Raw genomic sequence first — 15,340 nt, forward strand, 5'->3', positions numbered from 1 at the left:
AAACACTCGTGCGGACCTGCCCGTGTCTCCCTGGCACCGCTGTCTACGTTAAAAATTGCAATGACGATCGAATCCCGACAGGTGGCAGTATCGCCTACCTTTTGAACTGGGTCTCTAAGGTGTCGCTCAGTGCCTCTAACCTATTGTTTTCCGTATTCTAGCCAGGCCCAATGCACACCGGTAATGCAGATCGCGATGGAACTACTGGGATTATTCATTTTAGAGTAAGTTCTTACAAAGGTACAGTCTATTTTAGGTCTATTTTACCTAACCTAAAACATGCTTTTGTATTGATCACAGCGTCGTATTTTACCGAACCTAAAACATGCTTTTGGTAACGATCGCAGCTTCGTAAAACGACCCCCCTCCCGATGATTTTGTGAAGAAACATCTATATTGGTATATAGCTTTGATTTGGAAATAATATAGGTTTCAGGCGAGCAACACGAACGATTTGCGCATATGCATATAACACGTCATATCTCACTATCTAGAAAACTAGACTGGATTATTTTGAAACAGGGCAATGTTTAGCGTGGAATAGCGCACAAACAAAAGTATGTAGAAATTAACTGGTTTGTCCATGTTGGACTATAAATAGTGCCTGTCAAATGAGCCATACTATTGTCTCCATAGCTATAATATAGAATATACGATGGGTCCGCAAACATCGTGAAAATGGTCAATAACGCTGGTAAAGATGGGAAAACAGAGTGGCAGTCAATGAGTTAACAGAGGGCCACGCCCCCTCAACATACTGAGAGTTGCTCTCTCTGAGAGCTCAGAGAGGGTGCACTAAAACAGTTATAACAAATCTCTCAATCGCTCAATGAAGAAACTAGGGGTGGAACGGTACGCATTCGAACCGTACACCATTCGGTACGACCTCCACGGTTCGGGCATGTGTGTATTGTTCGGTTTATGGGATGCAGAGGCAGTAACTAAGTTAGCTTAGCTCGCGGAGCTAACGTTAGCCGCGAGCTAACCGTGGAAACACTCACAGCGAAGTGATTCCACAACACCAGTTCCATTAGTGGGGAAGGGGGGTTATATTGACGAGGCATGACAACAGAGTTTCAAAGATAACTTCACATTTATTGGCTGTTGGGTTATATCAGGGCTTCTCCAGGTTCCAATGCCGTGTTACTGTTGACTATTCACTTCCTTGTGTGAGGTCACTTCAAATACGGCGTTCAAAAAGCAAAAGCAAGTCAAGTCGATTAGGTACCATGCAGCGAAAAGCGGCATAAGAGAATACTTCATAATGTTTCATGCAATTAAAAAGTAAATATATATTTAGTACACATGATTTATTTATTTTAAATAACAGTGACTTTTCCTTTTTGATAAGAAAGTCTAGTGCTGGTTGAGCATATGCATACTTTGTTGATGGCCTTTGTCTATAATGTGGCCACAAAAATAGAAAGGTTTAATTATTTAGTTTGTTTGCACTAAGTTAATACTTTGACAAATGTTGCCTATATTTTTCAGTCAGTTGGGTCTTTGTGTGCCAAACATTATTTAAGGCAAACCGTTGTAAACCTTTTTTTTACCAAATAAATGAGAAGCATGTTTAAATCAGCAATGCCTCCCCTCTTGCTGCTGTACCAAAATCTCTCCTAGCTCTAACCGGTCACTGTCAAAATAATGTGCCTGATATCAAACTGCCTCATTCTTTCAGTTTTTGCATGACTACGTCCTTGAGAATAACTGAAAAGTTGGATTATTTTTAGGCTATATATTTTATGCTGATGTGATGTATACTATTTTTGGAGTGTTACATTTAAAAAAAATTTTAAAAACACAAATATGCATCAGGCTATTATTCTAAAAGTATCGATACTAATAAAATGGAGTATTGGACCGTTTTTAACAGTTGGGTATTGCAATACTTTTCTAGTATCGGTGTATGATGCAACCCTACTTGCCACACATCTATGCTACTCAGTTTATTCTGAGGACTGAGAAGAGGGAAGAGGAAAATAATTACACTCCCAATCCCACAATACGCTTTTTCTGACTGAATTAACACCATATGTACTGGATCTTTAGGTCAGACAAACATGTGTGCCACATAAAGTGTGTGATATGAACAGGGACCGAAACTAAAGCCCGCCGCCCGCCAGGGGCGGTCTGTTTTTACCTTTGGCGCATGACACTTAGAGGGCTGCCCGCCATGTGGCGTGTAGACGTGTAGTTCATAAGCAGGCCCCTAAAAATATTTGTATGCGAACGGTAAAAATCAATTACGCGCACGCTGTGCGAATACAGATTATAGCCTCTCGTCTTTTTTTTCCTCCGCTGCGAGATCGTTAAAAAACTACAAGTCCCACATTGCACTCAAGCCAACGGTCCAATCACAGTAGAGTGAAGTGACTGGTTTCATGGGAAATAAAGCAAATGACCAATCGGAAGCCCTCATTTTTCTTGTTTACTTCCTGAAACTCCGCGATCAGGGCTCTCGTTTTCCGAGACGCCAACTTATTATAGTCTCTCTTACCAATAGCAATAGATTTTAGAACACCTAGATTTATCGATAGCAATAGTAATATAACGTTAATGCAACAAAACGAATGCCTTGCTTTGTTAATCATAACGTTGATGCAGTAGCGTATGTCGGGGTGTTGGCTGTAACGGACACGACAATAATAACATAACGTGTACACATTAAAATTGCGATAATCTATTCTAACATTTTCAAATCGATGCAGTTGAATTTCCCCCTTAGGATCGATGCATTGTTACACCCCTACACCAAAGTCACTGGCCCACTGTGTATCTGTGTGTATAATAACTTGGCTAGCGTTATCAACAGCAGAGGTGGGCAATGGGTCCAGCTGCAGCACCGGAGTGCAAGCGATGTGATGTAATTGGCAGACTCGACTGTCAATCAATGGTCTACCTGACACGCAAACTCAAACAATGTTTCTGTACTGGAGGTGTGATTGATTGATTGAAAACTTTATTAACAGATTGCAGAATGGGTACAATACAGTACAGCTCAATACACACAATTGTTAAGGGGATGCAGACCAGAGAAAGACTTTCGTCTTGTTTACATCAGGGTCCCCCATTTCAATTAATCAGGAAAGTGTACAGTAGGAAAGTGTACAGTATTTCAATAGGCAACCCTGAAAGGATTATTTTTCTAGAAGAGCAACACAGCCAAAACAGACAGTGGAGCTGTTTGCAGATAGCAAGCATTTTGACTTATTGCGTGGTGGCGATGTCTCGCAGATAATACAACTACAAGTATGATTATATAATATATATTTTATTTAAAAAAAAATTGTATATATAAAATATATATTGGCAGGTAAGAAATATGCTTGGCGGGTAGACTCTTCCCATCTACCCGCCACTGGCCGGTGAGTCAAAAAGTTAATTTCGCTCCCTGGATATGAAATTCAAATATAGGTCATACGTTTGTAGAAAGTAAAACAGACAATCAAATGTAAACCACTCCATGATCAACTGATAAGATTTTGGGCCCCTGGTTCCAACGGTTCAATACTAAAATCAATGGTATATTGTTGGAGCAAGATGGAGACTTTGAAGAGGGCTCACATTTAGTCAACCTTCATCATGTGTGGTGCGTTACAGAGATGCAATTACTCAAACAACAAATAGCAAAGGACATGACATAAAAAGAGTAATGTGATATCCTTCAGGTTTTCCACTTGTAAAACATACTCACCAGACAACTAGCAGCCAACTTATCCCGGTATTCCCGTTTTGAAAGGTCTCTGTTAAAATGAGGACATTGAAATCTGTGGGAAAATCGAGCCAAACGCAAAACGAGTTAATGAACAAAGACCTTACCTTACAAAACACCTCTATATATTCCGCTCATACTGCACTCTTTTTGCTGGACCATTTAACCTACAATGGTCCTTTTCATTCATTAGTAAATATAGCTGTACCATTGGTTACAGTTAAGTTGTGAGTGGGGTGAGATACCACTTAAACACATTTGTGGGATGGAAAGAAGCCAGTTGTGTAATTTGGGTCTTGAGGGCACTTTTGTCCACAGTCTAGCCAACATGCAGGCCCTGCTCAATCAATCACTTGAGAGGAACTTAACCTTTAAAAATAGAAGAGCACACCAAAACAAGTGCATCATAATTTTTTTCTGGAAGTACGGACTTCCAGATCCTGAGTCCATTTATCTATTGGAAAAATAGCTAATGGGAATTGTCAACAATCCCTCCAATCTGGTACATTTAATTATAAGCTACAATATTTAGACAATGTGCACAAAATACCCAACAAAATATGATGTTGACAGTTTAACGTATGGCAATTATGTATCTTCTCATAGTAATCGGGATCTTCTTATGGTTTACCTAATATAACTTGATACAGGATGACTTGACAGTATATCTGAGGACACACTGTCAGTAAATCCCATGCCATGAAGCAGTTAAAAATAACACTAAGAGGTCTGTGATGCAAGAAATCAAAATAGTTTACATCTATCTTAACTTAGACAATCTAGAATGAGTGCATCTGTACATAAGACATGGCCCGTTACAGGAGTTATCAACATACAGGCTCACAAATAAGATAATAAAAGGATCAGAAATAGACATTTGATCTGAGCAGGTCATGAATGAGAGGTTCGGGACCTCACATACACCATCTCTGGAGCATTTGAGCATCAATGGCTCCAGCAAGAAAATTCCTTTGCACCACCAGTTTGTTGAGACTGGTGTGAAGCAGCCAAGGGACGTCGTCATTACTTCACTGAGGCAGCCAAGACCCAACTCACTGCTGGCGCTAGCCGATAAAGCATATCTGTGACACACACACACTGGGGCTATGTTTACCACAGCCAGCGCTGGGCCCAGGACCCATGGCTACGGCTCAGTCTGTAGTGAGAGTTACACAGGGCTGGCTAAGCCCCTTAGAGCCTTAACGTTACTCCTATCCCGTGACTGACTGGCTACCATGCATCATTCAGAACCTACAATACTCGAACCAATGGCTACAATAGATATCTGATCAAAAACCAAGAATAATCAGTGTTTGCTATGGGTAATTATCAATTGCATAACATAACACGTTATACATTGTGCATGACAACCTAACGTTCTGAATCTAGTCCATTAGGATTATCACGCACGCTGTTGTTTTTAACGTTGGCTAACTTATTTGGGCAACGTTACCTGGTTTGTCTGGTTAGTTTATGAATAACAATACGCTAGCTAGTTAGCTGCACATTATATTCGTATATTATTGCCATCACTGCATCCTGCTAACGTTAGCTAAAACAATGTTTGCAGGCATTGGGCAGAGGCTAGTTGACGACGTTAGGTAAGTTAACTTACTCTCGTCAATAGAAACAAACTGCGCATTCTTCTTTCGTTTTTTTTTACTGTAACGTTAACTAAGTCATAACCAAACGTTCGCCTTGTAACGTTTTCACTGCCCGCCACATACGTTATACTACCGCTAGGTCGATGGTATCGTTACATGTTTGTTGACGTTAGCTAACATTAGAAATCAACCTTTATTTTTTTGCAACCAAAAGTACTCGGTGCTGGCCATTATTGCTAGTTAACGTTAACCAGACAGTCAGTTAGCTAACAAGCCAACGTTAGCTAGCTGAGCTAGCATAGGTCTGTGGAAGTGTTTTTGTTGTTGTTATGAGATGGAGGGCGGACCCCAACACGAAGGCCTCTGTCAAAACACACCAAAGAACGAAGAGAACCGGCGGACTCACCAATACAAGTAGGGACGATGATTAAAAAGCAAGATATTCAGTCGAAGATTCGTGCACCTACTAAGCAATGAATAACCCTCGATCAAATAAGCATTAGTCATATCCGAGCCGAGGCCAGTTTCACTGCGTCCTGTTCAAGAGCCGAGTCGCCGTCGCCATCACCGCGAAATCTCCAACCCAACACACTACGTGCAAACGTAACGTAATAATCACGCTCCCGCGTCCAGGAGCAGGGGAGGGGCTATACACGGACCATGCGGCGCAGTCATGTAAACATTGGATAGTGGGTGTACTCTAAACAACATTTATGAATAATAAATACATGGTATTGAATTTCAATGAGAGTAAATAATCTGTTTAACTCAACAAATCTAGTACAAAAAGCAGACCATGTCTAAATGTGAATATGCCCCTCAATATTATTGAGGAAGTTATGGAGGTGACAGGTGAATCTTTCCTGTGACAAAATGGCATCCAATGTAATAAAAAATAGTCGACCAACGAACTCGATTCTTGTACCGGATCTCCTCTCTGGTAAACAAGAATACCCTGAAGACTCAGTCTCTAACAGGAGCACTCATTCAAGGGTACTACGATATGCTTGCACCTCATGGTACCAAAGCACCTCAAAGGCGCTAAAAACAAAATTACAAACATCACAAAACAAACTGGTCAGACTACTGCTTGACCTTACTCCTAGAACCCACCTCACCCCTGCCCACTTTGACAACCTAGGATGGCTTAGAGTAGACGACACAGCAACTTGCAATGGACCTGGTCTAAAAGATACACTACACGACTCAGGTACCCATGTACATGTCGAAATACTTCCCAAAGGTCAGTGAATACCACGACCACAACACCAGAGGGAGCTCCACAAATCATGTTAAACCCAGATTCGGCTCAAACAAGGGACTAAACACGTTTTGCAATTATGCCACATCAATGTGGAACGCCATACCCACAGCTGTAAAGGAATGTAAATCACTACCCACTTTCAAAACCACTCTCAAAGAGCACCTACGGGGGACTGCAATTCGAAACTGGCCCCTGTAAATGTCCTAACCCAACCCCCTCCAATGTACAGTAAATGTCCTAACCCAATAATACACAAGACCCTCTTCTTGGAACCAAGTAAGGTTTTGTCGATAATCCAATGTACAGTTACCCCATCCCGCCTACCCAACCCCCACCCCACCCACCTAACCACCTCCAATGTACAGTTTCCCCTCCACCCCACCTACCCAACCTCCTCCAATGTACAGTTTCTTCATCAAATGTATATACTATCTTTTTTAGACTCTTTTTGTATCACAAACAATACTGTATTTGTAAATCTGGTATGTCATAAATGTATAGATGTATGTATTGTCTATCTGTATGTCATATATGTCATAGAATTGTGGAATCAGTCTTCTTATCAGTTTTGGACTATGGTGATGTAATTTATAGGCATGCTGCGGCATCAACTCTTAAACCTCTGGATTCTGCATATCACTCAGCTATCAGATTTATAACTGGTGACAGATATGATACTCACCATTGTGTCCTGTATGATAGGGTGGGTTGGCCTTCTCTTGCAGAAAGGCGCAACAAACACTGGTATTTATTTATTTATTTTTTAAAGCCCTTATTGGTAAACAACCTGTTTATATCTCCTCACTGTTAGATTGGAATATTGGAACCTATTCAACTCGATCGAATGACTGGATGGTTCTTAGGGTTCCTCAAATTTGTTCTGAGCTATAGGGAAGTCAGCCTTTTCCTTTGATGCCTCTAACACATGGAATGTCCTTCAACTGATGCTGAAATTGGAGGTTCTCCCTTCCCTTGGAATGTTTAAATGTATGATTTCAGACCATTGTAACTGTTTTAGTTGATCTTTTTAAATTATTTTGATTTTTTTTTTGATTTTTTACTCTGGTGTTAAAATTTCTGTGAATATTGTTTTTATTATGTACTGTACAATCGTCGTTTCTGTAAATGAGGGAAACCTCAGATGCTTACGATTTTAAATAAAGGTTGAAATGAAAAATAAAAATGAAAAATAAAAATGAAATATGTTATGATGAATTGAAAATGGAGGACCCTGATGTAAACAAGATGAAAGTCTTTCTCTGGTCTGCATCCCCTTAACAATTGTGTGTATTGAGCTGTACTGTATTGTACCCATTCTGCAATCTGTTAATACAATTTTCAATCAATCAATCAATCAATCAAAGGTTTCGTTTAAGAAATGTGGACATCATATTGTGTGCGTGTGCGAGTGTGGCACAAATGTGTGCACATATCAGACGTCCAGGGGGTCAATTCCTCTAAAGTTATAAAGAAATAGATGTTAACATTGGATAGTGGGTGTACACTAAACAACATTTATGAATAATACATGGTATTGGATTTCGATTAAAGTAAATAATCTGTTTACCTCAACAAATCTCGTAAAAAAAATGTGTAAATGTGAATATGCCCCTCAATATTATTGAGGACTTTGGAGGTTCTGTTTAAGAAATGTGGACATCATATTGTGTGTGTGTGTGTGTGTGTGTGTGTGTGTGTGTGTGTGTGTGTGTGGCACAAATGCGTGCACCTCAGACCTCCAGGGGTTCCATTACTCTATATACGATATAAAGAAATAAAAACACAACACAGCAAGATCTTATACAATTATGTATTGAATGATGGCTTGATACACATGTAAATTTAATTCCAGCTTGGCATACCTTTGTCCATTCTAACATTTAATAGCCTACCTTGAAATATGTGGCAAAAGACTGTTATTTAAGCCTTTAGCACACTTGTCTCTCTTGTTGGAACTTCAAAGCACATTTTCGTCAATGACAAAACCTCATTGCCAGAGTTGTAAATATTGACATACAGTATCTATTCACAGCTCTGCACGCAACCAGTACAGTCTTCCTGACCAATTATTTTATCATTTAGTGACTAATGTCAATTTCAAGAAAAGAAAATAATCTTGCGTGTAGTCCTCTTGATACGAAAAGCTTAGCTTTTTCTACACTGCGTTAGGAAAAGTCCTATACCCCTATCGAATCACAATTTACCACAAAGCATTTTTCCTGTGAGGACAATGCATGAGGCGTGATATGGCACAAAACAAATCTTGATTTCAAATATTCACTTGGAAAGAATGTTTAATAAGGGGGGTCTGTCTTTGAGTCCTGATTGGCATTTGTTATTTCTCAGTCTGTATCATTTAACTCGCCTCGTGATGACATTGTGAAAAGCCAAATTGATCAGCTGCAACATGCATGGACTTCACTAATGTAAAAAGAGTTTAAGTGCTTCCTCACCCCCCATGTGCCAGAGCAACAATACAAAACACAGTCTATCCCTCGTCATGTGACCAGAATGAAATTGCATGCAAATTGAAAACATGAGATGAGGTTTACATGAAGTGATGGTTCTGACTAAATACAATTAATTTTTAAGCCATATGTCCGTGTTACCATGTAAGATGATGATATCTCCATACAAGGAATGTTACTTCTAATCGTATAGTATATTATGCACAAAAATGGAGGCGTGGAAAGAGCTTTTTTTCTTCCTGTGGCTCTATGAAAATGATTCCGCATTTGAGTTTAAGTCTGCCAAGATTCTCAGAAATGATACTCATTAGCTTCATCCTGGTAAGCTCCAACTATTCTGAACTGTACTTTGACACGTGTCTGAGCAATGGATTACATAACAGTGATGACCACTCTCAAGAACCAAGAGTTGTTTTCCGCAAAGTCCCTTACTCTCAAGAACCAAGAGTTGTTTTCCGCAAAGTCCCTTTCGCAAAGACTCATTATAGTTCCATTTCATATATGACAGTAATTCTCTGCATCGGGTACTATTTGTTTATTGTTCACTGCCATGGATGAGAGCAACTGTTTCAGTAAAGCTTTAAAAAGCAAGACTACCCTGAGAGAAGATCTAAAATGTGGGCAAGCTTGCCAGACCAGAAACTGGCTAGAATGGGTTTGGTTTATTAAATCTGTACACTCTATTTCAATATAATCAGCACATTTTTGTTCCAAGAATGTAAGGTATTATTTTCAGTAATTGTGTAATATTTATATATCTCTACATAATACAATCCAAGTCCTCTGAACTATTTAGACATGTGCAAGTGTTTACTACCAACTTCAACGATACAGTAAAGGCAAAGACTTGTGGACACTAAGTTAGGATAATTTCGATATTTGAGCTTTTCTTGACTCCTCACAATTATCAAAATCTAAGTGCTGTAAGTAGTTCATACACGAGGTATTGAATATCTAGTAAATTGTTCTGAGTATAAAACAAGAGGCAAAACACATAAAGAACTTGCAAGCATGACAAAAGAAACTTCTATAGACACAATACACAAGTGGTCAGGAGCAAAGATAATATGACGGGATACATGAAGCCTTCTGTGTCCTTGAATATACTATAATTACAAACTGAATATTTTCCAGCTGAACAGATACTGTGTGTATCGTGCGCTCAAATACTGTATTTATTCAAGTGAGATGTTGCTCCACAACTGAGGAACTAGATGGTGTTTTGGTGTGTCGTCTAATTCAACTTGACCTTATCTACCCTATCATCCCATATGAGCCTATCCAGGAATGAAACCAACATCATCCCATATGAGCTTATCTAGGAAGGAAACCAACACCATCCCATATGAGCCTATCCAGGAAGGAAACCAACACCATCCCATATGAGCTTAAGTCTCAATGTTAAATGTTTATAGTACAAGGAGACTCAGCCACAGTTATTTTAGCCACAGTAAACAAGAGCCTATTCAAGGGCACCAAAATTCAGCTAACAGTCCATTTTCAGAGGACTCAATATGGATTTACTGCTGTCAATATGCACACATGCACGCACGCACGCACACACGCACACACACAGGGGGAAACAGCTTGACCAAGTCTAAAAAGGTCAATAAGGAAGGTAGATGTGTCCCTTTTCTCATTTAACATTAGCATATTTAATATAACGGAAATAATAGATTATGCTAATAAAAAAACTGTCAACTGCTTATTTGAGTTCAGCATGTCTGAGGCTTGATACAAAGTAATGTTCCTCCATTTATTTAAAAAGGGCGGGATCGTCATGTGTATGTAATGTATAAGAATGAAAGCATGATCATAGCATGGTGTGCATCAAAATAATCTGAGGTAACCGGGTGTACTGTGTGTCTTGGCCCATTCCAGTCTGAGAACCAGTACCATAAGAGGGTCAGAGAGGTAAGTCTGAAAGAAATCATGTAAACTGTGCTCATGTGTAGTGAATGTTTCACTTACAACAAAAAGCACAAGGGCCCTAAACTGTAAACCTCAAGGATTATTAAAAAAAAAACGAAAAAGAAAAACACTAAAATACTCTACTCATTAGTTTTAACATTTCCTTTTTTCTTATTTTTTGCTGAATTTTCAACATTTTTTTTCTCTCATTTTTGCTCAAGTATATCACAGGTGACTAACTATAGGATAACAGGGTCAGTTGAGTACCATGCTACATCAGGTTTAGAGAAGGCTATTGCAGACAATTCTACAACATGTACAACCACATTTTATACGTTTGAGTTACAAATATTTCAAAACATATCACCAAGAAACTAAGTACATACGAGATGTTGAATATTTAGAGTCTTAAAGGACTATCCCTCAGTCAGTAGTAGGATTTCATGTTACTTGACTTAAACTGTCCCGTCTTACAGACAAAATCTGAAAAATTGCTATTCAAAAAGTAGCAAATTTGGTCAATGTCTCTTTTCAAATAGTTATAGTGCTTTTGATGGCTTAAGACAGGGGTCTTTTTTAATCTCACCCAGTGGCAATCTACAGAACTTCAGTGTACATTTCATGACACCATAGCTGCAAAAGTCTTCACGTCAAAGTCCAGTAAGTAAAACAACAGCTAGTGCTGTTACATATATTTCAAAGTAGTATTCATTATAAAAAAAACCTAAAACACATTTATAAATATTTTTTTTCTTTCCTAAAAGTTCTCTTAGGGAATTTGTCCGTGAGTTTAGCTCTGGTTCCCTGTTTCCAAAGAGCAGTTTTCTGTATAGTCTGGGAGGACAGGCCTTCGGGAGCCAGGCTCCACTCCAGGTGTTCCGGGAAGCTTCTCTTTGAGAGTCTCCCGTGTGTGTGGTTGCGGTTCCATCCTCGGAACTGGATACATGTGAGGGTGTGGGCCTAAAACTCCCACTCCAGGGTTTCCTCTCGATTGGCTGCTCTCTCTAGCCTGTGGATGATGTTATTGAGGTTGGCCATTTTCTCGTTGCGTCTCTGACTGCTCCTGTTGAGTTTGGGGCTCTGGAGCGGTGGCGGAGGGTCCAGGCTGTGATTGGTACTTGCTGAGGGTGGGTTGGGCTGGGAGGGTGATATGGGAGCGGACGAGGAGGGCACGGGGGAGACTGACATCATGAGGCCTGGCGAAGAGGCGGCCGAGGGGGAGTTGAGAGAGACCTCCAGGCTGCTACGGCACGGCTCTGACGAGGCTTTGAAGCTGACGGGGTCGACGGGCGACTTGCTGGGGTCATCCCCCTCGTGCCTGGACTGGCTGGCTCTCTGGGGACCATCTATGGAGAGCACCCCGTGGTAGAGCCCCTGGCTGCTCATCCCCTCTTCCTGCCTCAGGCTCTGGCAGCCAGCGATGGATTCCCCATGCTCACTCTTCAGCTGTGGGACCTGGACGGCCATAGAGGAACACTGGACTTGTGACAGTCTGCTGTAACTCTCCCTGCCCTCTTCCGCCTCCTCCCTGTCAAAGGCCTCCTGTTTGACACGAGGCAGAGCAGCACTGGCGCTGAGAGGACGGCCATAGTGGGAAATGTGTCCTGAGGGCAGCAGCCGCCTGTCCTCTCCATCAGACTGGGGGCTGCGTGTGACTGAGGGAGAGTAGCTGTGGTTCTCTGCATCTGTGTCGTTGTCTGGCAGGCCCTCCATTAGCACCTCCCGCCTCATCCTGGACCTACACACACACACACACACACACACACACACACACACACACACACAGTCAGACACACACACACACACCACACACACACACACACACCACACACACACACAGTCAGACACACACACACACACACACACACACACAGTCAGACAGACACACACACAGACACAGACACACACAGACAAACACACACACAGACACGCAGAAAGACACACACACACAGACAGACATACAGAAAGACACACACAGACAAAGCTGTTAGATTGACATATGATGAAGACAGACACACTTAAAAGTCATATTGCACTTTGGTGTAACGTTTATAGTTTTTAGCATGCACTAGCTTTGCATGCATTTTGTGACCCATTTCTGGCTACCTTGGGTTGCCATATTGATTCAGATTCAGATTCAGATAGTTTTATTTGCCATATGCAACAAGTACAATGGAATTCTACCAATGTTGCTTTCTGTAATTTATTCTGTGAGTCTGGCGGTGCCCTTTTCAAAAAGTAATGTTGCTTTTCTTAAATTATTGACAAAAATGGGGGGGTCGGGGGTGGAATGGCATACGGACATACATAAAGACATTTAATACCCACAGTCACACAAGTGCATGTGTTTTTAAAATATTATATTTTTGTACCATGGTGGTGCAGTATCACTTTGACTACACACTGTGTAATACACATGTATTATAGAGGAAGCAATGCAGACTGGCCTGTAGTTGTGGAACCAATTGATGACGGTGTTGGTTTTGAGGTTGAGCTGGGCAGCCAGCATCTCGATGGTGTTCTGCGAGGGGTATGGCTCCAGGAGGTAGGCCTTCCTCAGGGCCTCCTTCTCCTCCGCCCCCAGCACCACCCGGGCCTTCTTCACCTGACTGTAGGGGCACAGGTCCAGTGAGGCCAACGCTGGGCTCACACACTCAGAGCGAGTGCTGGGTGAGTCGCTGTCGGAACCGGTGCTGAGCAACCCGTACCGCCTCTTCAGGTAGGCTGAAAGGGTAAAAGAGACATATCATGGTTAGTGAAAATATGTCTACTGAAGTCTGACATTATACATCAAACACTGTAAACACAATGGTGGCACGGTGGTGTAGTGGTTAACACTGTTGCCTCACAGCAAGAAGGTCCTGGGTTCGATTCCCGCTTGGGGACCAGGTGGGGTATCTCCCGGGCCTTTCTGTGTGAAGTTAGCATGTTCTCTCCGTGCTCGCAAGGGTCCCCCCCCCCAAAAAGAGATAAACCTAATGGTAAAACATGTCGCTAATGCTAAAGACGGACAGGAGCACTTGTGGCTCACGCCGCAGCCCACGTCTGCTCCCAGCTGCCCTTGGGGGGAAGGACGATGGGATGGGTCAAGCGCAGAGAGGAATTTCATCGGCGACCCAATGCATGTGTGTGTGTGTTTCTGTGTGTCGCCCATCTTGCATGTGTGTGTTGCTGCATGACAAATAAAGACTTCTCTTCTCAATCAGTGTGTGCACTGTAGTGTAGTGTACACAGTGTGTACAGACAAAAAGTACCCTTTTTCTCCATCTTCTTCATGTCCCTCAGCTTGTCGACGTTGTGAGGGTCGTTGAGCCACAGCTGCATGCGGACAAAAGGCTCTCTGCCTTTCAGGCTGAGTTTGTGCCAAGGCTTAGGCCTGGAGAGCAGATCAGACACTGAGCCCTGAGTCAGGCCCAGAATACTCTCTCCGAACAGACGCTGGCCTGGGGGACACACAACAGCTGTATAAATGACTAATATGTAATGTGTTAGTTTATCCTAACAGAGTTTTTGAAATTCTTTAAAGATTTATTTTTTAGCGTTTATCGCTTTTTGCTACTGGGCAGTCCAATAGAGAGAGAGAGAGAGGAAGAGCGGGAGACAGAGTGGGGGGAAGACATTAGGCAAATGACGCCGGGTCCGGGAATTGAACCCGGGTCGGCCGTGCCGCGACGCAGCACGTTACATGGTTTGCCACTTGGTTCGCCCTTATCCTAACAGAGTTGGTCTATAAATCCACACGCACGTACCTAGGTTGTTGTCAGTCAGCACCTCTTTGACCTTCTTGGTGATGGCATACGTGTCTAGCTCGGGGGACATGGCCACCAGCTCTTGGATGCCCAGCGGGGTGTGCGGCTGGTGTAGGGCCATTAGGCTTGGGGTGGACTTTCCTCCCTCTGGGTGTGACGTCAGGCCCAGCCCCAGGTTCTCTGGCTGCTGATTCTCCTTGCTGCTCTCCAGGGCCAGGCTGACGGGCTCCACCAGCGGGCTGGGGTGGCTCTCGGCTGGACTCAGGGGAGGGGAGGGCGAGGACTGTGCCGTCACAGGGCTTTTATCTGGAAGGTTGGGATTACACAACAAAATGTGAGCTCGTAGTTACATTAAGCTGTCCATAGCAGAAGTGACACTTTTTTTGCTGTGCTGTTGCTTTACCTCCAAAAGGAATTGTTTGGAAAATGTAAAATGTTGTTATCTTTTTGGCAGTCAGGAAATATGCAGGCATATATGGAAATGCGTAGTTTTGAGAGAAACAAGGTTTGCGTTGCAACATGCCTATTCAGTTCACCTTGCATTCCAAAGATAGCAGCAAAGGCCACTGTGTAAACAATGTAGAAAAGATGCATAATGGAGGATTTCTGTGATGGCTGCCACAGTAACG

General features: G+C 42.1%; 2 protein-coding genes across 4 annotated transcripts in view; both read right to left on the reverse strand.

Moving 5' to 3' along the window:
- The window catches only part of mtmr3 (myotubularin related protein 3), a 71,536-nt gene extending 65,643 nt beyond the window's left edge, over nucleotides 1–5,893 (reverse strand). For all 3 annotated transcript variants that reach the window (XM_084332650.1, XM_084332649.1, XM_084332651.1), the window contains exons 1-2: nucleotides 5,726–5,893; nucleotides 3,698–3,770 (exon numbers count right to left, since the gene is read on the reverse strand). The gene's annotated coding sequence lies outside the window, so the exon portion shown is untranslated. The remainder of the gene's footprint in view (nucleotides 1–3,697; nucleotides 3,771–5,725) is intronic.
- Nucleotides 5,894–11,922: 6,029 nt separating this feature from the next.
- The window catches only part of cux2b (cut-like homeobox 2b), a gene marked incomplete at its 3' end in the record, with an annotated part of 159,122 nt that continues 155,704 nt past the window's right edge, over nucleotides 11,923–15,340 (reverse strand). Inside the window, exons 20-23 of the mRNA XM_084307940.1 lie at nucleotides 14,712–15,017; nucleotides 14,217–14,405; nucleotides 13,410–13,686; nucleotides 11,923–12,700 (exon numbers count right to left, since the gene is read on the reverse strand). Coding sequence (XP_084164066.1) covers nucleotides 11,923–12,700; nucleotides 13,410–13,686; nucleotides 14,217–14,405; nucleotides 14,712–15,017 — 1,550 coding nt within the window. The remainder of the gene's footprint in view (nucleotides 12,701–13,409; nucleotides 13,687–14,216; nucleotides 14,406–14,711; nucleotides 15,018–15,340) is intronic.

This window comes from Notolepis coatsorum, assembly GCF_963971535.1.
Source record: "Notolepis coatsorum genome assembly, chromosome: 1".
Classification (NCBI taxonomy): Eukaryota; Metazoa; Chordata; class Actinopteri; order Aulopiformes; family Paralepididae; genus Notolepis; species Notolepis coatsorum.